Below are 24,990 nucleotides of genomic sequence, written 5' to 3'. Positions count from 1 at the left end.
TATTTCAATCCAAGTAATTAAATCTTTGATTTCCCTGTAAAATTGTTATGACATGTTGGTCTTACAACATAAGAACAGCCATACTGAATGAGACCAAACGTCCATCTAGCCCAGTATCCTGTCTTCCCACAGTGACCAATGCCAACTGCTTCAGTAGGAATGAACAGAACAGGTACACCGCTACCTTGATATAACGCCACCCGATATAACATGAATTTGGATATAACACAGTAAAGCAGTGCTCTGGGGGGCGCGAGGCTGCGCACTCCAGTGGATCAAAGCAAGTTCAATATAACGTGGTTTCACCCATAACGTGGTAAAATTTTTTGGCTCCCAAGGACAGCGTTATATTGAGGTAGAGGTGTAATCATCAAGTGATCCATCCCTTGTTCCCCTTTCCCAGTCAAGACAGATTAAAAACAAAACAAATGAACACCAAACACCTTTTATATCACAGTTGTTGCTAATACTTGTTTCGGAACAGCATGATCGCAATATAAACAAGTTTGTTCATATGTCTATTAAAAGATGCATTACTATGGAAATGACGTTAATTGGAAGACCTGAAAAGCTTCCTATCAGTGACTCCTTGTTCTTCCGTCAGGATGTTAACATTGACCTAATCAGAGAGAAGCTTAGTACATTGATATAGAGTTCCAAATAATTGATTAAATATGTGACTTTTTAGTTTGCATACTGTTTAATTCATGTGTTAGCTAAATTTTCTGATAATAGAACTGATATGGATTACCTCTTAGTTCCCCACCTTGTACGGCTTCCTGCCTCTGTTAGAGGACACAGTGTCTGACTGGTAGCTCGTTGAGATTTATGGAAGTCTTTCTATTAACTTCAGTGGGCTCTGGATCAGATCTGTAGTCTAGGATGGAGAGCCAAGAAGCATCCCTGAAGTACAAATTACAGGTTACAAGCTAATGTTTTAATGTGCAGGAGTGGGAGGAGTCGGGGTCCTTGATCCTAAAGTTGATGTGAATTGTGAATGCTCAGCATTTTCCTGAATCAGGCAGCTTGGGAGCAAACAAACAACAATATATTGCACTGTTTAAGACTTGCGTTTCTGTGTAGTGCGAGATAAAACTGGCTCCAAAGAGATTACGCTTGGAGAGCAGGCCTGGTGAGGAAGATGAAGGAGAAGATGACTCTGACTCAGATGATGTAACTTCTGCCAAGGCCAGATATTTCAGTTACCTGAAGCAAGGCCTGTATTTTGTGACAGAAATGGAACGATTTGCTCCTCCACGGAAACGTTCACGCACTATTACAAAGAATTACCGCCTTGTGAGTTTAAGATCTACAACTCCAGAGGAGCTTTACCAGAGAAAGGTGAGATTGAGACCCATACAACATGAGACTAGGACAACAGTAAAGATTAACATAAAATAACTGTTTTTCATTATTTTAGAAAGACCAGCTTTGATATCTTCCTGTTTTATTTATTTTTTTCTTTTAATACAAGGGTCTAGCCATGTATTTCTAAGGGATGTATGTGTGTTGAGAGAGAGAGAGATATCAACAATACGCAATGTGTCCACCAGCTGGAAGGCACGTGATTAAAATAGAGAACCTGCATTAATGTAGTTCAAATGACAAGTTATTTAAGGATCATTTGAGCAGAAAGTATAAGATTCATTAGATTGTGAATGGGGTGGGTAAGCTACATCACATTAGACATTTAAAATTAGACTAGAGAAAACCCTGGTAAATATATTCAGTGAAACAATACTGTATTGGCCAGGGGACAGAATTGATATGCTATTTTATTTCCTTGATTCAATGGTAATGTCCACTGACATAGATGGTATCATGGTTACAGGGCTAGCTGCTCCTCTGTCCCCTGTAGTTTCTCTGAATGCACACACCCGCAGATATTTTCATGGAGATTTTCATAATAAGTAACCTAATCTCCCTCGCTACAGATTAAGCCATTATTTCTTGTACTACCTTGAGTGAATGCAGAGAACAATTGTCAGAACAAAGAGTAATGGTCTCAAGCTGCAGTGGGGGAGATTTAGGTTGGATATTAGACAAAACTTTTTCACTAGGAGGGTGGTGAAGCACTGGAATGGGTTACCTAGGGAGGTGGTGAAATCTTCTTCCTTGGAGGTTTTTAAGGTCAGGCTTGACAAAGCTCTGGCTGGGATGATTTAGTTGGGGATTGATCCTGCTTTGAGCAGGGGGTTGGACTAGATGACCTCCTGAGGTCCCTTCCAACCCAGGTATTCTATGATTCTATGATCCCTGTCCTCTTAATGAATTTGACAACTATCAGGTCCCTGCCCCCGTCATCTTTTCTCAAGACTAAACATGCCCAATTTTTAAAACTTTTCCGTACAGTTCATCGCTTTAAATATTTTATCACTTTTGTTGCTCTCTACTAATCTCTTTCCATGTTTCCCACATCTTTTCTAAAGTGTAGTGCCCAGAGATAGAAACAGTATGCTAACTGAGGCCTCGTCAGTGCAGAGTAGAGCAGGACGATTACCTCCCATGTCTTGCCTATGATACTCCTGTTAATACGCCCTAGAATGACATTAGCCTTTTATACAACTGCATCATATTGACTCTCATTCAATTTATGATTCACTCTAACCCTCAGATCCTTTTCAGCAGTGTTAACACCTAGCCATTCAATTTTATAGTTAATCTTTTGATTTTTGCCCTCCTAAGTGTACTACTTTGCCTTTAATCTTAATTGAATTTCATCTTATTGATTTCAGACCAGTTTTCCATTTGTCTAGATTATTTTGAATTCTAAGTCTGTCCTTCAAAGTGCTTGCAACCCCACCCAGCTTGGTGTCATCTGCAAATTTTGCAAGCATGCTCTCCACCTCATTATCCAAGTTCAAGAAAATATTGAATGGTACCAAACCCAGGACTGATGACTGTGTGACCCCTCCTAGATACACCCTCCCAGTTTAACAGTGAACCATTGATAACTAGTCTGAGTTCGGTCTTCCAACCAGTTGTGCACCCACCTTATTGTAAATTCATGTAGGCCACATTTCCCTATTTTGCTTATGAGCATGTCATGTATAACAGTATCAAAAGCCTTACTAAAATCAAGAAGTATAATGTTTACTGGTGCCCCCTGCCCGCCCCAATCCACTAGGCCAGTAACCCTGTCAAAAAAAGGAAATTAGGTTGGTTTGGCATGATTTTGTTTTTAACAAATACATACTGGCTATTCCTTCTAATCCTATTCTCTTCTAGGTGCTTACAAATTAATTTTTTAATAGTTTGTTCCAGTATCTTTCCAGGTTTTAAAGTTGGGCTGACCAGTGTATAATTTGATGGCTCTTCTTAGTTCTCTCTTTTAAAGGTAGCTACTATGTTTGTTCTTCTCCAGTCCCCTGGGACTGCACCTATCCTCGGTGTGATCTCAAAGATAAGGCTAATGGGTCTGAGAGTGCTTCAGCTAGTTCCTTAAATATCCTAGAATGAATTTCATCAAGTTCTGCCAACTTGAATACATTTAACCTATCTAAATATTCTTCAACGTGTTCTTTCTTTATTTTGGCTTGTGTTCCTTCACCTTTCTTATTATAGAATTGTGTTGAGTATCTCATCACCATTAATCTTTTTTTCTGAAGACGGAAGCAAAATAGGCATTAAACCCATCAGCCTTATTGATGTCATCAGTTTTTAAGTTGCCTTTCCCGCTAAGTAAAGAACTTACACTTTCCTTTTGTTTTTCTCTTGCTCATAATGTATTTAAGGGAACCTCTTTTTATTGCCTTTTATGTCCCATATTAGGTGTAACTCATTTTGTGCCTTAGCCTGTCCGATTTTATACCTATGTGTTTATGCTATTCTTTCGCATTCCTCTTACCAATTTGTCCGTGTTTCCTATTTCTGTGGGATTCCTTTTTGATTTTCAGGTCATTAAAGAGCTCCTGATGGAGTCGTGATGGCCTTTTAATGTCCTTCCTATCTTCCCTTCTCATTGAGGTAGTTTGCAGTTATTCCTTTAATGTTGTCTCCTTGAGAAAATGCCAGCTCTCCTGAACTCATTTTTCCCTTGTTTTTTTCTTCCCATGGGACCTTACCTCTCAAGTTGTTGAGTCAGTTAAAATCTGCTTTTTTGAAGTTCATTGTCCTTATCCAGCTAGTCTTACTCCTTCCTTTTTTTAGAATCATGACCTCATTTCGTGGTCACTTTCACTTAAATTGTCTTCCACCCTCAGGTTCACTCCGAGGGTGGAATTGCACAGTTCTCTCAATCTTAGACCACATCCTGAGCTACAGTACTTTGTGTAGCAACTGTGCTTACCAGCAGGCCCAGTTCAATTTTGGCACAGAAGACTGACTAGTAGTGAATATAGCGGCCATATACTACTTTAAACCTAAATATTGGTTTTTTTTTTTTTTTGTTTTTTTTTAAAAAGGACCAAAACATGTACAGAAAAAGGGTTTTAAAATAACACGCAGTTGACACACGTCTATTATCTAAGGCTTCTTGATGGTAACTTACGCTGGTTTAACTTCTTCAGACCCTCCAGTTGGGTGCGAATGTGTCAGACTTTTTCCCCTGAACAAATCCCTCTTCTCTTGAGAAAGGGTTCCCTTTTAAACCTGCCACAGTTCTTAGCTCTCCAGTATGCACGTGCCTTTACCTGTTCTGGGATTGTCTCTTAATAGCCCCTAGTGTCTGTGGAGAACTTGATATCTTGAGACATTATTTTTCTTTTCTGCATGTTTTTTCCTTTGGGATCTCTATTTAATTAGACTACTGTATTCACTGTGCGTGTGTGCGTGTGTGTGTGTGTGTGTGCGCACGTGTAGATAACCTATAAACACACAGTATTCACAAATAATTACAGAGCAACTCCATTCTGTCGAAGATGTTTACGTTCATGTACTTTGTTTTAGATTGATAATGAAGAATATGGTGAAGCTTTATCTTTGGCTCAAGCATATGGTCTAGATTCTGATCTTGTATATCAAAGACAATGGAGGAAATCAACTGTTAACATTGCTTCTATTCAAGACTACCTGGTATGTTTTTTAAGTTGAAATAAATTTCGTAATATTCTCGTAGAAACAGAAATCATGTTCTAATTTATGTAACAAATGGTGGTACTGATTTGCAGAACTGTCCTTCATGAATTTCACCTAATGCAGAAGGGACTGACCTTGTTAAATTTGCTAGTGCCCGGATCTTAAATCTCATTGAAGTAAATGGAAAGACTCCCATTGTGTTCAGTGGACTTGAAAAGAAAAAAATGCATCAAGCTGGTGTCTTCAGGTTGTCTTAATTATTTAGTTGAAGGTATTGTGGTTGATTTATGAGCCTCAGATAATTTGAAGTTGAAGTTCTGTTGCTAAATTAGCATTATCTCTAAGCCAAATATTAATTGAAAAAATGCCTGTAGTAGTAATGTACTAGCAATTGTTCTCGGTATGTTATCTAGAACATGGACTGGAACACCTCACAGTGTAATTTGCACTTCTAGATCACATAAGCAGCACTTGCTGAAAGAGATGATGCTGAAAATGGCCATATAGTACACTGAGATGGGAGTAATTGTATGCTGTGATCAGACTGCAAAATTTTCAGTCAGCACAGAGTTGCCATACTGACTAGGAAGAAGAGTTAAGAGCCCTGAGATCCAGGATAACTAGGTTCTATTTCTAGTTCTGTGTCTGAGTTGCTGGGTGACCTTTGTCAAGTCACTTGACATCTGTATGTCCGTTTTCTCCTCTATAAATTGGGAAGAACATCTTTTGTACAGTGCTTTGTGATCCTTAAATGGAAGGAGAACAGTATTACTTTATTATGTATTGGTTTCAAGTGTAGTCTATCTTACTTTCAAAAGCAATGGTTTGATATATTTAGGAACTCTGAAATTTAAACAGCTTCTGTCCGCTAGTCAGCAAAGATTTATTAGAATGCTGTTGTGAGGTTTCATTCTACTAATTTACTAATGCTAACCAATACACTGCAGTTCATTTGCTGATAGATTAGGAAATGCTATAAATAAAACTAGGCTGTAGTTTTCAAAACATAATATTTTGTTGCATTTTCCCTGATTTTTTTTACTGGCTGATTCTTTTCTTTAATTCATGTTGAGTCTCCCAGTCACCAGACTAAATTGATAAGGTTCTAAATGGAAGAGAGGCAGACTGAAAAAGTGAAAGACACTGATCTCAGTGCTTTGGTTGGCTATGACATTTTCCACTATGCTTACTTCTCGCTCTTTTTTGTCATTTGATTAGAGTAAAATTAAGAAGCGGTCCTGGGTTCTTCATGAATGCCTGGAAAGAGTTCCTGAGAACGTGGACGCTGCCAAAGAGTTGCTGCAGTATGGTTTAAAAGGGACAGACTTGGAGGCTCTCATAGCTATTGGAAAAGGAGAAGATGATGGCAGGTTTGTTGGAATAATTTTTATGTATTGTGTTTCTGTGCTTTGGAATTATGCAGTGAATTTGTCAGTTAACTACAAACTGAAATATTAATAGATTTTGCAGGACAGTTTTTAAAATATGTTCCCATAAGAATAGCTGTGACCAATGCTAAAGATAGCAGTCAAGTTCTCCCATGAATGAAAATAAATATAATGATGACCTTAGAAATTGAATGCAATAGAGAAGAAATGAATATGTAGACAATAGCATGGAAGTCAGCACAAAATATTTCCAAAATTTGGCTTCTACTTGGAACAGATTCCTGTGTTGATGTTCTTAGACTAGTTTGAACCACAGTGCTTACTCTTGGGAGAATTCTGTGCCAAAAAATTAAAAACTCTGCACTAAAATATTAAAAATTATGTGCACAATATTTTAAAATGCTGTATATTTTATTTGTCAAAATAACACAATATAATCATGCCCATTTAAACTATTTTGGTAATTTTATTTTAAAATACTTGTCAGCAAGTATGCTTGTAACAATACAGACAACAAAAAAGATTCAGGAGATGTTTTTTGATAAATAGATTACTTACTATGCATATTAATCCAGAATTCTGAGTAAGAATTTATTTAAACTACAATACAGAAATGTATTTCCCATGCCCACAGCAGCCTTCCGTGGCCCATGCTGTCTGTCCCCTCCATATCCCACGCCTCCTGACCTGGCCCTCCAGGCAGGGAGCTGTGAGGAAGGTGGCCTCTGCTCTCTCCCTGTAGGTAGTTGGGGCTGTCCCAGGAGTGGCTGCTATCTGTTCTGGTGCCACTTAAGCTCACAGTAGCAAAATTGTTTTTCATATATTTAATTCGTTGTCACCAGTTTCAGTAAAAAAACAATTCAGATACAAAAGTTACAGATGGAAAGTTTGTGTAAAATCTGTTGACTGAATAACCAGCTCTTCATATCTTTTTATCAACATTGATTTTTGTTTCTTTCTGCCAGATTTATCTTATCAGGAGAGGTGGACATTGATGAAATCCCCTATGAACAATTTTTGTCACCTGGTGAAGAGGCAGAAAATAGAAAGGAAAGGGAGGCTAGGAAGCATCAAGAACTGCTTCTATCAGTGAACTTCTCAAAGTAAATTATATGTCAAGCCTAGTTTTTGCTTAAATTCATAAGTTTATAAATACATAATCCCATGGCCATAATTATCTTAATACATTGTACTTCTTCTTTGGACGATGGTTAACATTTCAATCAGCACTCTATTATGAAAGTTTTCAGTTTATTGAATTTCTTGTTGTGCTTCCAATATATGGATCTGCTAAAACATTTTTTTGTCTTGTTGCCTTCGAATAATCTTTTTTTTTTAAATAGAAGTCTATTTTTTGAACATTTAGATACTATGCTAATATGCTGTAGCAATCTTGAAAATGTAGTGGTCTCTTTTTCTCTCTCTCAAAACAGACTAACACTGGAACAAAAGGAACTTTGTCGAAGCAGACTGAAATTATTAAGTTATTTAGATAGACTTGCAACTTATGAGGTGAGGAGATGGGATTTAGTCCTTAGATCCTGTCTTGTGAATAGCTTATGTTGTTTCTCTGACTTATTTTGTTCTATTTTTGATCTTCTCTATTAGATACCATTGTTTCATCCTGTATTTCTTTGCAGTAATTTAAAAAAATATACCTGTTGTGCTTAGGAACATTGAATGGGTCTAATATTATTGAGATCTTTGATTGTGAAAATGGGAAATTTAATGTGTGTCTGGGGAAACATAGCTTGTGAAGAAAATGGGTTACCACGTATCCCTTGCATCAATGGTACAGACAATGTAATAGTTAATGTAGAGCCATTCAGATGTACCACTCTACTATGAAAATCTACTCTGAGCATTTTTCATGAGACACTGTCTGAAATGTCTGAGCCCTGTCTATACTAGCAATTTACAGCAAAAGCCAAGCCACAGTGATGGAAATACCAATTTACCTTTTCAAATACAGACACACACACTTAGCGGCTATGTTAGATTCTACTAGAAGCAAAGCACTTGAAATTTACAGTAAACTTATATGGTAGTAATTTAAGTTTAAAAGTGTTGAGTTGCTACATTCATTTGAGATTTGAAACTAAACATTCAAATAGATTCCGTCTCCCCCCCAGTATATGAAATTTCACTTAGTTTGAACAAAGCTAGAGGATTATATGGAATCCAAATTTAAATAGTCAGCTATGGTTTTGTTTACTCTACTTAAATGGACACCATCCACTTGAAATCTAGAGAATAATAATTAAAAAAACAGTAAAAAGCTTCAGATAGAACAACTGCTCCTATCATCTTGTTGATTTATTTATTTATTTATTGGTGGTTTTACAGTCACAATAGCTAACTATTTTTGTTTTCTTTCCTTTGTTGCTCTGTGGAAGACCCACAGAAATGGCAGTGAGGGGTAATGAGTATTGTGGGAAAACAGAGCAACTGGTTAGATACAGAGAACTATGAAATGTACAGAGTAAACTGATGAAACAAAATTTAAGGTGACTCTTAACAATTGTAAGCAGAAAAACAAACGAAACAGCAGTGTCTATTCTGAAGTTGATAATGTGTCTTTAAAGTTGTATGTGCATATTATATGTCCAGATATTTATTCCAAAAATATTTAGACTTTAAACCTTAATTGCTTAGCCAACTACTAAGACTTCGATGTTAAGTGTTGCTGTTAGAATACGTGTATGTACAGCATGACTGTAGAAATGATAGAAATCTACATAATCATAAATTGTTCTATAAATCGTTTTTAGAATAACATAGTGAGCTATGTAAGTGTCCACTCCTTAGGTAATCTGAGATGCGAGAGTTTTAATATGACTTTTATCAACATACTTAAATCATTTTTTATTAAACTTTTTTTTTTTTTTTAAAGGAAATCCTTGGAGGGCCTCATGCAGCTGAGCAGAGATATGATGCTGAATTCTTCAAGAAGTTCCGAAATCAGAATATTGTACTTTCAGCAAGAACTTATGCTCGGGTATGAGTATTTTTTTTTTCACATGTTTAAATTGCTGTTTTTGTTAACACTAATTCCCCATCACCACATACTGAAATGCAGCCAATATTTTTTTCTGTTTAAAGCTATGAGTGATTTTAAAAATAGGAATACAATATCTTCAATGTTGTATTTGATTATCTTTGTCTGACTGTAAAATAGGACAGGATTCCTCTGCTCTGTCAAGCTTTCAGATTATGAAAACTTTTAAATTAAATAAATGTTTTAGTCACTCCTAGTCTTTAAAAATGCATGATGAAATCAGAATTGTAGTGTTTGCTGAGCTGTAATTGGCAATCAGAATCATGCTTAAACTGTTTTTATAGTGTAAAACAGAATATTTTATATTTTCTGGTGTAGGAAAGCAATGTGAGAGCCCTAGAGATCTTGTTTACATACCATGGCTCAGACCTGCTTCCACATCGGCTGGCAATTCTCTCTAATTTTCCAGAGACTACTTCACCACATGAGTATTCCTTTTTACTGCCTGAAGCTTGGTAAGAAAGCATTTTCTCAATATCAGTTACTAGACAGCATTTTCTTTTTAGAACACTTTGAGAGATTTTATTCCAAAAGTGTGGCTGTAAACTTAAAAACGATTTGAAAACTAAGCGTGGGTTTGTGTCTGCATATAGCTGTTGCCCAGCATCAAGAGAGCACTTTTGAATTTACTTATTGAATCTCTTCACTTTCTACTTAAGACAAAGTGAAAACTATATTATCAAGTCACTCAGTGTAAGTAGGTAAGAATCAGTAGCTTTCTATCTCTTACTTGCAGAGATTTTCCAGGACATATGGTAAATCTTTAGGTGTTGAGAGCATTTAAATGTACTTACCTCCTTTTCACATAATAGACCCTACCAGGGGAAGTGCCCACTCTGACTTCCCTTAAGAAGGCCTGCCTAGCACTCTGTACAGATTATCAAATGCTGTGCTTCAGGGGGTGCATGTGAGTCTTTCCATAATTTGTTCGTAATTGCATTGAGGTCTTTGGGTGTAAGGCACAGGAGAAATACCAATTATTGTGATACATTCTTTAAATTAAGAAATAACTGAAGTGTGGAAATTTTATGTACTGACCTTAAAGTGACTCAAGAAACTTGGCAGACTACCTCAGAGGAAGAGAGAGCATGAGGTCAATAGTCTAAAATTCAGATTTCACATACAAAATGGTTTTTAAATTAGGTTTTAATTCCTTCATCTTCTGTTTTATGAGAGATCTCCCAGATCCAATTTAGGGAATTCTGAAGAAGCTTCAAGATTTCTGAAGTGTCCTGTTTCCATCTCTGTTGACATTTATAGATGCTGCAGGATGCTGTTATACGTTTTCTCAGTCTGTCATTGATTGTGAAGCTACTACAACAATCCATGAAGATTTGGGGAAATTTCCTGATAGGTTCTCTGTGACTCCTTGTCTCCCAGGCAAAAGTCCAAGACCACTGATTTCCATATTTAAAAGCTTATGAACAAGGCTATTCTCTTTTCCTGGATTAAATACAACTAAATACAATATCTCAGTTTCTGAGAAAAGAATGGAAAACCTAATTTCTCTGGTATTATAACAGTGTTTTCTAATCATAAAGAAATAATTTTCAACAGACTCCTTTGGAGAGTGTGTGTGTGTGTATGTGTATGTATGTATGTATATGTGTTTCTGTCGATCGATCTATCTAGCCCGAAACGCTTTGGTGGTTTTACAGCAGTCATGCCAGAGAATCTATTCCTTGTGTATGTTGTGTATATATAATGGCAATGTCCACCAAAGCATTTTGGGCTACGTACTCTTTCTGCAGGTAACTACGTCAAGATATTTCATACTGTATCTATATGAAACAGAGAGTAGTCAAATGATGATGGGATGTTGGATGGGATGGGATCAGAGTTACAACAGAGAATTCTTTTCTGCGTGCTGGCTGGTAAGTCTTGCCCACATGCTCAGGGTTTAGCTGATCGCCATATTTGGGGTCGGGAAGGAATTTTCCTCCGGGGCAGATTGGCAGAGGCCCTAGAGGTTTTTCGCCTTCCTGTGCAGCGTGGGGCATGGGTCACTTGCTGGTGGATTCTCTGCAGCTTGAGGTCTTCAAACCACAATTTGAAGACTTCAATAACTCAGACATAGGTTAGGGGTTTGTTATAGAAGTGGATGGGTAGGGTTCTGTGGCCTGCTTTGTGCAGGGGGTCAGACTAGATGATCACATTGGTCCCTTCTGACCCTTGAGTCTATGAGATGTTCTTCTTAACTTTAAGCTTTCGGATCAAAAACAAGAGCAGAAAGCCCTTATGTATAACAGTCAATGCTATTGCTTCTGAGCTTCTATGGCTGTCATCATAGTTGCCTTTGTTAATATTTCCAGATCTCTCAATCTTTTCTGTCAGTATATGTTGACTTGAGGCATTTATTTCTCATTTGGGAAGAAAATGATTGACTTTTGAAAACTATGAAATGGGATTTAAGTCTATTTATCCTTCAGTATTCACTGTATTTAAGCAGTTATTAAGAAAAAATGATTACTTTAGACAGCAGCATAATACAAATAAAAGAACTAAAAGATAGCTGTATAGTCGTCTAACTTAGGTCCTTAAAGACCCTCTAATCTCAGTAGCTGAGTGCCCACAAAATCTTTAATGTATTATCCTTATAACTCCTTTGTGAGGAAGGGAAATATTATTAATCCTTTTTTATGGATAAGGAATTAATGCACAGAGTGACTGTGACAGTCCAAAGTCACACAGGGTGTCTGCTTTGAGTCCCAGGCTACCACCCTAAGCACTGGACCTCATTGTTCCTGTCCTGCAACATATTAATAGATTCTGAATTCTGGTTTTGCTGACAGTGTTAAATCATTCAATTTTAGATGAGTTATTCTACCACTTGCTGTTTTAAAACTTGGGACTTTTTAATTTCCAAAAATTTATAGGATACTTTTCATTTAATGAGAAAAATAGTAATATGAATACATTTAAGGTAATACAGAAACAAGCTTTATATAATACACAACAAATCTGATATCAAAAGGACTTCACTTATCTCTCTGAAATGCACATGTGTAAGTACTGCATGCCTTGGAATACAAAATATACAAGTCTTAATAATTACACTGAGATTACTGCAGGCTTTACTTGCACACATTTTATAGAAATAGCAGTTATAGTATAAAATGGAGGAAAATTTTTGATGTATAGTACTCAAATGTTACTGATTATCACCTTCTGTATATTGATACCATCTTGATGGTTTAATTTTCCTTGAAACTTGGTTCTATCAAAAGTTTGAAAATGGATGAAAACACACATTCCAATAAATGTTCACTCAGTTTTATGCTATAAATTTTAGGTTCAAGACTCTTGAATATATTTTATGTATTGATTATCATTTGATTTACATAATGAACCTATGTCAGCCATTTGCAGTTTCTACTTTTTGTTGTGTGTTGAAACTTTCTGATTTGAATAAGGGTCTCTGAGGTAAACTTGTAAGGCAGAGATAACAGAATGGAGCTTTGCCTATTAAACCAGTAGAACATATCTTTATGAGATTTTTTGCCTTTGTGTGGGTGACTGAATTTTAATACGATTGCAAAGTAATGACACAATTTTTGTGTGACAAATGCTGTAACTAAAAATAAAAACAGCCACTTGGATTTCTTCAGATCTATGTCCTTACACTTTGTGGCACACTTTTCAGATATGGTTTGGAGACTGGTATAACTCTGAGAAATATTTAGGTGGCTTTGACTAAAAGAACAGTGTGCACTAGAAAGTGAATGAAAGAAAGAGCAACACAGAATGCCACTTCTAGAACTCCTGAATAGTGTAGAGTTTCCATAAGTTAGAGTAAAATAAATAAAGAGTAATAACTGATATTTGCTGACATACAGACCATCTAAATATGTAGCTAGCTAAGCTGCACATTTATTGAGCCCTCTCCTGAATTGTAACTAAAGGCAGAGGTACAACTGGTTGAAATTGTAAAGCACGAGACTGCTAACTCACTAAATTATTAAAATATGTACCATAGATCAGGAGTTCTCAAACTGTTTGAGTGTGAACTACATCTTAATCTAGAGATCATTTTATGGACATTTCCTCGTCGATTATTAGCAAGCAGACCATGTTCTTCCCAATTGAGGTCCCCTAACATCCTGTGTAAAAATAAATAAATAAATAAAAAAATAAAAAAAAATGCAGCAATAGATTACATTAAAAAAATTAGGGAACTATTTAATGATGTCTTTTCAAGATGGTTTAGCAGCTAGAAACAAAGAGTTCCAGCACCATGTGAGCAGCTAGCTCCCCAAAGGCACCTTTTTGAAAACCCTTTCCTCAAATAAGAGTCTGTTACTAAAGATATTCCTGAGCTTGTATCACAATGAAAACAGTATGTTTAAAAGAATAAATGAATTACAATGGGAAAAATTTTCAGAGGCAGCTAATTTTCATTTTCAGGAGTCAGTCATATGGAAAGTCAGTGTGACTAGGCTCCTAAATGCCCAAGTCTTTCTGGGAAATGGGATTTAGGCTCCTAAGTTTATGTAAAATTGTCAAAAATGCCTGATAGTTCTTCTAGTGTTAAAGATTGTAGAAAAATTATAAGATTGTGTCTGAGAAATAGCATTTGATCTTGTGGCACCTTATAGACTAACAGACGTTTTGGAGCATGAGCTTTCGTGGGTGACTACCCACTTTGTCGGATGCACGGCTACCCCTCTGACATTTGATCTTGTAATTAACAATTGTTTTATAATGCACACAAAAAAGCAGAGTTAAGGTTTGTAATTACTGACTTATGGATGCTTAAGAATGCAGTCTTAACGTTTCTTCCCACAGATCTTAAATAGGATATTACAATATATGAGAAGTAAAGTGTGCAAAATGCATATTGCAGTATCTTGGTACTACCATGTTAAAAAAAAATGTATGATTCTGCATTTTAGAAAAATAAAAATTTATCAGTGATCCAAAAAATGTATATTGATACTGGGAACATATAGAGAATCTGTTTTTCATCCTGAAAATACAGTAGAACCTTATGATTATGAATAGCTTGGGAATGGAAGTTGTTCATAACTCTGAAATGTTCCTAACTTTGAATAAAACATTCTTTCAAAAGTTTACAACTGAACATTAATTTAATACTGCTTTGAAACTTTATTATGCAGAAGAAAAATGTTGCTCCCCCCCACCTTTTTAATAGTTTACATTTAACACAGTACTGTACTATATTTGCCTCTTTTGGTCTCTGCTGCTGCCAGATTGTGTACTTCCAGTTCCAAATGAGGTGTGTGGTTAACTGGTCAGTTCGTAACTCTGGTGTTCGTAACTGAAGTTCTACTGTAAACTTTTCTGAAAGTTATTTCCTGGATTTGACTCTTTCTACTGTTAAGTTTATGTAGAGTGGATGAACTTACATGCTTTCACAGTAGATCATCCTTATTTTAAAATCATTACTCTGTCATAATTAGAATAATTAGATTTTTTTTGCTTTAAGTTGTTTCATACTAGTGTTTCAATTATAAAAATAGATTTGAAGTATAGAGCTCAGAGCTCATAAATCAGAATCGAGTAGACTTCATTATCTAGTAGTTGCAAGGAACATTTTTGAAGTCTTATATCAGAAAGACAACTTTCAGAATATCTATCAGAGCCTTTATTTTTCCAGCACTGCAGTTTAAGCTTCTTCTTATTTCAAAGCATACTTTTCCAGATAGCTTGTTTCTTGCATTGAAGAGGCTTATTAATCAAGCTTTTTTCCCTTTCCCCACTAACAATATTCTTCACAAAAAAAAAAAAGAGGAGAACTGCTTCTTGAGTAGAAATTGGCCAAGTACTTACTATATCTGATATTTGCAGAATGTTTCCTTTGGCCAACTAGCAAATGTTAAGACATCACTGATTGTCTAAATCAATTGTTCTTTCCCATCTATTAAGACAGCTATTAGGACCATAAAAAGAGAGAGGAAAAATGAACAGGGTGTTTAATTGCTAACCATTAACTAACTGATACTGCTTTGGTAATTGTATTCTGACAACCTGAGGCAGGAGCAAGAGGCAGCAAAGATAGTTACCTTTGAAAAGCCTGTTTCTCTTTTTGTATTGTGTGCACATGTAGTTGTTTCCAGTCTACACTGTTGACTCCCGTATTCCAGAAATGTTGTTCCGTTCCCTGATCAGTGAGTCAATTTCCCAAGCACATTTGCCACCCTATGTATATGATCAAGTACTTAATCTTTGGCCTTAGCAGCAGCTGTGAAGAGTTGTGCAGTCGTGGGTTAAGATAGTCCTTTTCCTCTACTCATGAAGAGGTGGCTGTGTTAAATTTATGGCTACTCTTAATAGTCCTGGGGTGGATTTGCAGACTTTCTAGCCTGACTGGTATATATGGTGATCTTAGCACTGGAAGATGTATTCTGGGGAATAGTACACATCCAGGTTTTTCCTCCTTAAAAGCTTCTTTTTGGTGCACTCTCTGTAAACTGCGAAGAGACTGAACTATGCAACTTGGGTAACAGATAACGGTCATTGCATGGACAGCTGCAAAATGTAGATGGGATGGGAGGTACTGGGTGTAAGTCAATCTCATTCTCAGTACCTTTTACAAAGACATATTTTATATATATATATATGTAAAAACCACTTGCTACTGAGAAGCTAAGGCTCTACACAAATAATTAAAATAGGTTCATAATAGATAACTAGTAATTTGAATTGGAACTCTTCATCTGTCGTACACTAGATCAGATTTGGCACAGTTCAGTATTAACAAAGTTACCACCTAATGCTTGTTCCTCAATCTACTTGTATTTGAGATAGGATGATCGTCTTTGAGTTCCTTGTAGACCTATGCTCTGGGTGGACCTGGTACCAAATTACCACCAAAAGTAACACCTTTGTTGTTAGTTGTAGCAGAAATCCCAAGGGTGGAATGGGCATACAGACTGAATTACCTCTCTTTCTGGGGAAACATGCATTGCCACTGGACATGCTATATCCATTCCGAGGGCAAATTACATGACTTTGTTGTTTAACAGTTATCAGTACAGCACATTTCACGAGCTCTACATTACATGTACACAAAAATTTAAATATCAATATAATAATTAAAACATCACAAAATATGCATTCTAAACCCAACGAAATATATTCCATACCAACATTTCCAACAGAAGTGAGCGCTCATGAGCTCTCTCTGTCTCTCGTGTTAAAATTATTTAGTGCCCTATGCAACTTTCAGACAATGGTTGAATGTATGTAAAAATAACTTATGACCAATTATTCATAGGTAGTTTTTCAAAAACTGGAATTTCATTACTTGTACACTTCATACTCTAAGAGAAACAGATGGCCCTGTTTATGAGCTACCATTTCTGCTGAAACCAAAGGAGTTCTTCTTTCAAAACCCCATTTCCCACACAGAAGCACCATCGTATGCTCCCACCAAGAATTTGTAATGTAGCAGACTTTTTTTTGTAACGTAACCTCCTTGAAAAAATAGTAATTGCTTGTTAAATTAGAATGACATATTTTTTTTTCTTTTGGTTTAGTAAATTTTATACAACCTATTTCAGTTCATGAATTTTTCTCACTACTTTTGACTCCTGCAAGAACTTTAAAGCAAGGACTGTGTTTTTCCAGCATAACTTTATTTTTGTAATGAAACATTGCCATATATGGAATAGCTAGTGTATTGTAGTGGCTTTGGAAACAAGATTAGAGCAGTACATCCCTCTTTGTTATTCTCAGAAGCATAATGAGATTTCATTTTTTCCTATAAAAATGAAAAGCTGATTAAACAATCTAATCAAAATGAAATTAATGAATTTGTGATTCAGTCCTACATTGCTTTTAGGTAGCGAATACTGAACATAAAAGTACTTGGCTTTGTACTTTTGAAATAGGTTTTGTTCTTTTCATTAATAAACTGCTGTGAGAAGGGATCTGCAACATTCATAAAATTTGAAAGCATCTTTACTGACTCTTACATTGTTGTAACAGTAACTGCTGTGGTCTTGTGGTTGAAGGAGGATGGAGTGTTAAATTATGTTTCTGGACTTGCTATTTACCAGCTGTGAGCTTGGACAACTCATTTGAGGCCTGTGGTGATCAGTAGATGAGGTAATTAGTCTGTTTATCTGTCCCTTAGTGTTACCTCATCTGTAAATTGAGTAATATTTCTCTACCTCACAGAACTCTTTAAGTGTCCTTAATATTTGTAATGTGCTGTCCAAGTGCAAATAATCTTTGATATGATCTTTTGTATTACCATAGCTCTCAAAAGTGCCAGTTGTGTTGAGGGCCTTATTGTGCTGTATACGCTACCTAGTAGACTGTAAACTCTTCAAGAAGGGATTGTTTTTGTTAAAATTAAAACAATGGGGCATTGGCCTCTAGGTGCTATCGTAATACAAATGATAAATAACATGTAGCAAGACTCAGTCACTGCTCTGAAACATTTACAATCTAATTCTAGCTGTAACAAACGGAGGGGTGGGAGAGAGAGGACATGGAGTATTTTCTTTTTTTGTTTTGTATTCTGGCGAATAGGCCTGTTTAGTTGGTGGTTTGGATAAATTTTGCAAGTCAAACGTCTGTCTTGGAGAAGTAGCGAGGCAGACAGAGGAAAGAGAGCTCTTTTCTAATGTCTGTTTTTAATGGATACAATTAGAGTCCATAGCTTATTGTTAAAACTATTGCCACTGGGATTTAAGAGGTAATCTCAGTGGAAAATAATGCCCTTCTGTGCATTATAAATACATAACCAGAGCTCTTTTTCCTTTACTCGTAATTTCCTTTTCCTTTTTACTGCATTAAACTACCATGTTGCAACATTATAGCTGACACTTTAAACTCACAAAAGTCAGGGAATTCAAATGTATCGTTCCCCCAACAGCCATAATTCAGTTTATTGCACATTATACTGGTAGTAAAAATCTACACTTTAAGATGGTTATTTTTATGTATATTCCTCTGTTTTCACTCTCAACTTTCCCAAATACTACTACTGGGCTGAAATTGTCCCTATTTGTTTTCAGCTTCAAGATGAATGTTTATTGGATACTTGGAATGAAATCCATTCAGCCACGTGAGGTGGGGACAGGAATACTTTCTTAATAATTCAAACAACTAAACTTTAAAACTGCAAAATTCCAATGTGGCAAGTTATCGGTGATGGGTAGGTAAATGGTAGGCTTAAAGTAAAGTAATATTATAGACAATTACATTTGCCTTTTCAGAATGAAGCCATTCTACTTAACCAGTTTTTCAGTTATCACCTGCAGCACTGTAGAGTTTCAAAGCTCTCCTTGCTGCACCATCCTTGGTGTGTGTGTGTGTGTGTGTGTGTGTGTGTAATGTGATTTAAAGCATATAGAGTTTTGCAAAAGGGTCCAAAGAGTGCCAGAGCTAAGGTTTTTTTCTCTTCTTTGTCTCTGTTTTGTCTGCTGTTTTTAATAATAAAAAAGTAAGGAAAAGTGAATGCGTTAAAGTCTTCTCTAGAGATAATATCTTGACATGATAGAGCTGCTTGAGTGGCCCCATGATGCAGAGAGCTTAGCCAGCAGGAATTTTATTCTCCTGGTAAGGTCACCCAAGCCAGACAGACAGAAGGGTAGACACCATACAAAAATAAGCCTCCTGGTTCTCCAACCCTTTGGGAGTTGGACATGACGTTGACAGCCTAATTCCATAGAACAGTTTTATTATGGGAACAGAAGAACAAATAAGACACCAAATACTGAGCCTTAACCTCAAATGGACAGCATGATGGATATCGGCCAAACTCTTCTGTCAGGATGCTGTTATCCTGAAGATCTCACTGCTGCCCGCTCATTCCAAACTTCAGGTTAGTTTTTGAAATGTGAGGACTGTTACAGATTGGGCAGTCAGCCCAAGAAATAAAAAATTACAATTTAGACATCCTTCGTATGAGTGAATGCAGATGAAAAACAGAAATAAATCTGATTCACTCTGGGACACCAGATAGAAGACGAGAAGAAGTTGCATTGATCTTGAAATCTACCACACAAAGAACCATTTTAGACTGGGAACTGGTTAATGGCAGTAATATACATGATTTCAAACACACTATATACATGTAATGGTTATTCAGTGGTATGCCCCAACGAATGTATATGATGAGGAAGATGAAGATACTTTCAGTAACATTCTTCAGGATCTCATCAACAAGGGCCCACAACGTGATTTGTATTGTAGGGTGATACAAATTCTGTAGTTGGGGTAGTCAGTCATGGCATGATGGACATAATGAGCATCCATGGCTCACTTAACAACATTGGTGAGGATGTTCTTGAATTATGTCATCTGAACCATTTTATTGTCGGAAAAACACACTTTTCTTATAATGAGATTTTTAAAAAACCCATTGTTTTTTAGTAATGCAGTCAGGCAATATGTAATAGATCATTTTGGTGTACAAACATAGTTTTAATAGTCACTTCAAGACGTCTGAATAGACAGAAGGGCATATATAGGAAGTGATTATCAATGCATTGCCATCAGGAAATGAAATTGGGGAAATTGCCTCTAAAGATGTTTATAAGAAAGATGAATATCTTTAAACCTGAGGATGAACAAATAAGGAATGATTTAGAACTTTACTTTTAAAGAAAGCTGTCAAATGTGGCAGAAGTAGTCTGTAATATAGAAAAAGCATGGAAGCCATTAGTAGACCTTATATTAAGACAGTGGAGACTGTCCTTGGATTTAGCAAAGTTAGGAAAGAAGAATGAATTTGCAGTGCCATGTGGGAAACTATTGTTGTGATGTTATCGACAAGCTATGACGGTTTAGATCATTGTTGCAACCACTGTTATATATTTTGCAGCAAATATTGTACAAAGGTTGTCATATGAGGTGTCTATGGAAAGGTTATGATTTGCTGATTATAATTATGCTCTCTGTATGGGTGTACATTTTGGTAGCTGAAGTTATAAATATTGGCTATATACCTGTATCTCAGTGTATTTGATTCCAAGTACCTCAGTGAAGCATTTGATCAGCTTCTTGAGAAGAGACTATTCTCAGTAAGTGCCCAGTCAAGAAACACCTAACTGACAATGGGCTTTGGAGGACACCAATCCACCTCTGAGCTTTCTTGGGAATGTTCAAACTAACATGTAAACAATAGCGTCGGCATATAAAGAATTGAGTCATGCATAGGCATGTGGCTTGCTCATGTGACTTCAGGCTCTGTCTTGCTGCTGTGATCTTCCAGAGGGCAGAGATTATAAAAGGCTGTAGCATCTCCTCCATTTTGTCTTCAGTCCTGCGTCTTGCCTCTGGAGGGACTTTGCTACAAACTGAACCTCTGAACAAAGGACTGAATGACCCATCCCAGCTGTGGAGGTACTCCAGAGGCTTGATTTGAAACTACAGTTTATTCCATCACTGCCACTGTCAGGGTTCCCCCCTACTCTGAACTCTGGGGTACAGATGTGGAGACCCACATGAAAGACTTCCCAATCTTATATTCTACCAGTTTAGGTTAAAACTTTCCCAAGGCACAAATTCCTTTCCTTGTCCTCGGACGGTATTGCTGTTACCACCAAGTGATTTACACAAAAATTCAGGGAAAGGTCACTTGGAATCCCTATCCTCCCAAGTCCCTTCACCTCCTTTCCTGGGATGCTTGAGAATAACTGCCTTGGGGAAGTTTTAACTGAAGCTGGTAGACTATAAGCTTAGGAGGTCTTTCATGTGGGTCCCCATATCTGTACCCCAGAGTTCAGAGAGTGTGTGTGCTGGAGGACCCTGACAATTGCAGAAAGAAAAACCAGGTTAAATCTGCTTAATGTCTTTAGGCCAGAAGAGGGTAAACAACAAAAGGAGGAATATAGCGATAAAGATAAACCAATAAAAAAGATCAGCCAGGGAGGATAAAAGAGCATTTATTGATAGGCATTTGGTAACAAGAATGGCAGCAATGAAAGGTTTTTATAAAACTACTAAATGACTTATCGGAGATTTTAGCCATAGTAGAGAAGTTCCAGTAAAAGATAAACAAGGGAAAACCCTTTACTACCTTAGAGGAACAAAACAAAAGATGGATAGAACATTTCCATGATATCCTTAACAGGCCTCCACCAGAGATAGCATTCAGCTTTGATAACGTAGAGAAAATGGCAGAGATTGATGTTTGCTGTGAGGAAATTATCCTGGATGAATTGAAAGCAGACATTGATAGATTAAGTAACAATAAATCACGAGGTGAAGATCAAATCGTAGCAGAACTGCTTAAGGGAAGTGGAGAGGACAACATGAAAATCCTGTTATCCCTGATACGGGAGAAGGGACATGCCCCAGAAGAAAGGAAAAGAGGGATTATAACAGCACCTCAAAAAGGTAGATTTGAGTGATTGTAATAACTAGTGTGGTATTGTGCTGCTTTCAGTCCCAGGGAAGGTCTTCTGTGTAAGCACCCTAAATAGACTTAGAGATGCCATAGGTCGCAGACTTAGAACAACAAGCTGATTTTCATCCCAGTCGATATTGTGTGTATCAGGTGCTCATCTTCAATAATATTGTGGAAAAAAACCAATGAATGGCAAGTGCCAATAGTTCTGAATGTTGTAGTTTTTCAAAAGAGATTAGTGTAGATGGAGAATCTTTGTAGCAGATGATACAGATCTATGGTATCCCCAACAAAATCATTCAATAAACAGTCAGTAAAGCAGGAGCTAATGAACTGGTTAATGTTACCAGTTACTAGTAACTTGCATTGGGGTCAGGCAAAGTTGTATCTTGTCCTCTCTATTGTTTGGAGTCATTGTTGACTTGATGTGACAGACTATCAGTAGGTAAAGGGGGACTGTGGGAGTAGTAGGTGAGCTTGGAGAATAACATTCTGCAGATGACATCTGTCATAAGTATATCAGTTGAAGATATGCAGAGAAACACAGATGTTCTTGCAAATTCTCTCAAGCAAATAAGTCTTGTTATCAATAGATCAGACGGAAGTTATGAAAATTTACGTACCAATAACTTTCCTTACGTACAAAGTGAAGCCTTGAAAACTGTTAATAAATGTACTTATCTGAGTAGTATGATTCATGATGCCAGTGCTTGCATATTTGATATAAAGTCCAGAATAGGTAAAGCAAGTGCTGTATTTTGAAAACTTAATACAACATGGAAGTCCAGTGTGATCAACAAAACCACCAGACTTAAGATCTTTAGAAGCAATATCCCAAGTGTCTGCCTGTAGGGGTAGAATCCTAGAAAATAAATCCATCCAATGACAATTGAAAAATTAACAATACAGGTACTTGGAGAAAATATGTAAAATGGACTGATAGGATAAGTAATTAACAGCCCTAGAATGGGCACAACTGCCTGCAACAAAACAAGCAAGTATGAAAAGATGGATGTATTTGTGATATCTTTTAAGAATGTCTTATAGTAGGCTTCCTAAATGGGCATTGCTTAGTGAACCCATAGAAGAAGGCAGAGAGGCTGACATAGAGGCACACTCTAGCTGAAGTGGCATTATTACATGTGAATATAAAAGACTTGAAAAAATTAGCTTAGGATCGAGGTGGTTGGTACCATCCTACTTCTGCTTTATGCGCTTGATGGTGTGGGAAGGATGATAATGATACATTATAAGAAGTTATTTCCACTAATGCATTTGTCTCCGTTCAGTGATGTCGCAGTCCATTGTCTATGGATTGTGACTCTACTGAGTAGAAAGGGCAGAGCTTTTATTTGCACTCAACTTGTTTTCACAATGAAAGGAAAAACAAAGTAGGCAAGTTAAAGGAATATGTGGAGAGGGGCAGGAGAGGGGTGTTCAGAGGAGCCAAATGTAATTAAAAGCGCATGTTAAAACAATATTAAGGTTGTAAAAGTGAACACATCCAGGAAATGTGAAAGATAAACATCTGATGGGAATGTTAGTTTGTCTGTATTGCACGTGTAGTCAGATATTCATTTGATGGTTAGGCAGTTGTTCGTGTAGTCTTTAATATATATGGTATGCAATATAGTCAGATTACTTTTCCTATTGCTACCATTATGTGGTTGAACTGGTGAAAGGCTGCAGGGCAAGAGCTTTTCATTTTACGTTTTCTGCGTTCATGTTGTCAGATTTAATACTGCAGTAACACAAGTTGTATGTGTTTGTGTATATTAATGAAAAAAGCTGAAATCTTACGTATACTTGAGGACAAAATTGAAGTTGTTGTGGGAACTATCTTTCTTGAATTTCTTAATTCTTATGCTTTAATATTAACATTGTGAAATTAACACTTTTTCTGTGTGGTAGGAGTGTTGTTTTAATGAATCTTCTGGAATGTGCCCTTGCTGTTTTTACATTGTTGCCATTGTGCCTGGATTGCTGCTGTGTCCTAATCGACCAAACATTACTTCCTCCTCCATACACTTAAAATTTACTACTTAATCATTCCCTCAATTCTTCTCATCAATAATCTTGACATTCTCTCCATTTTGAATTGTTGATCTGTCTTATTTGTTTGTCCTTTTTAGACTTCATCCTGTCTAGAACAGAGCAAACTCCTTATATATGTTTATAAAGTACCATGTGTATGTATGATTGTATATAGATGTTTGATATAGTTTTTAAAAATAATTTGAGTGATAGGTACTGGAAAAATACTTTGGATTTTTGTTTGTTTTACATTCTGTGCTGTTTAAATTAGTTTGTGTTAACTCTTAAATTTTTTCTTTTAAAGTGTTTTTTTTTTCCTCCTAATTCAACTTTGCATGCCTGTATGGATGCATATGGTCAAAAAAATGACTGCTGCTTTTTCTTCCTGATGATTTAGAACCTAACTAGATTCTTTCTTTCATTTTGGCTCCTATTTGGATGAAAAGATCTTTCTATTTTCTTGTTTAGAGTTATATTGAAGCTTTAAAATCATCAGTGCTTGAATCCTACAATTAAAAAAAGACCTTTCTTCTTAAATGCCACATCTGACCTAGTGAGACAAGTGGTGAGGTATTATCTTTTATTGGACCAACTTTTGTTGGTCCAATAAAGAGACAAGTTTTTGAGCTATACAGAGCTCTTCTTCAGTCTAGGAAAGGTATTCAGAGTATCACAGCTAAATACAAGGTGGAACAGATTAAGCGTAAGGCTACAGGTTTGTCACAAAGGTCACGATTCTGTCATTTATTTATTTATTTTTGTGTGACCTCTGACTTCAGGGGTTGGGTTGCCGTGAATTCTTGTTTATTGCCTGCGACCTGCCTTTGACTTTTACTAAAAATAACAGTGACAAAATCTTAACCTTAAACATAAGCTGTAAAACTTTCTGCAAGACCAGAGTCATTTTCAAAGGGTCTATCATTAGTTTCCACAGCAGAAATTTTGAAGCAGAAGCTACACTGGAAGCTGCAAGCAGCTGAGATGCTATTATTTTAAATGTTGATTATTTTCATTTGGGTTAATCATCCCAAAATGGTTCTTTTTGAGTAGGGTGGTTTAAAGAAATGGCACTGGTTGTGCTTTAGGATAGTAGGGCACTTGAATGTATTGCTTCCTCTCTCTCTCTAGCCTGGTCCACACTACAGCGTTAAATCGATTTAAACAGCGTT

The 24,990-nt window shown here is 36.5% G+C and overlaps 1 protein-coding gene across 1 annotated transcript in view; it reads left to right on the top strand.

The window, feature by feature from the left end:
- The window catches only part of NBAS (NBAS subunit of NRZ tethering complex), a 368,998-nt gene that overhangs the window by 57,362 nt on the left and 286,646 nt on the right, over positions 1-24,990 (top strand). The window contains exons 15-21 of the mRNA XM_050951646.1: positions 1,084-1,341; positions 4,888-5,013; positions 6,235-6,386; positions 7,370-7,507; positions 7,838-7,916; positions 9,298-9,402; positions 9,781-9,917. Of these exons, the coding sequence (XP_050807603.1) occupies positions 1,084-1,341; positions 4,888-5,013; positions 6,235-6,386; positions 7,370-7,507; positions 7,838-7,916; positions 9,298-9,402; positions 9,781-9,917 (995 nt within the window). The remainder of the gene's footprint in view (positions 1-1,083; positions 1,342-4,887; positions 5,014-6,234; positions 6,387-7,369; positions 7,508-7,837; positions 7,917-9,297; positions 9,403-9,780; positions 9,918-24,990) is intronic.

This window comes from Gopherus flavomarginatus, chromosome 4, assembly GCF_025201925.1.
Source record: "Gopherus flavomarginatus isolate rGopFla2 chromosome 4, rGopFla2.mat.asm, whole genome shotgun sequence".
NCBI lineage: Eukaryota > Metazoa > Chordata > Testudines > Testudinidae > Gopherus > Gopherus flavomarginatus.
The sequence above is the reverse complement of the archived record's forward strand: the minus strand, read 5'-3'. Positions and strand labels throughout refer to the sequence as shown.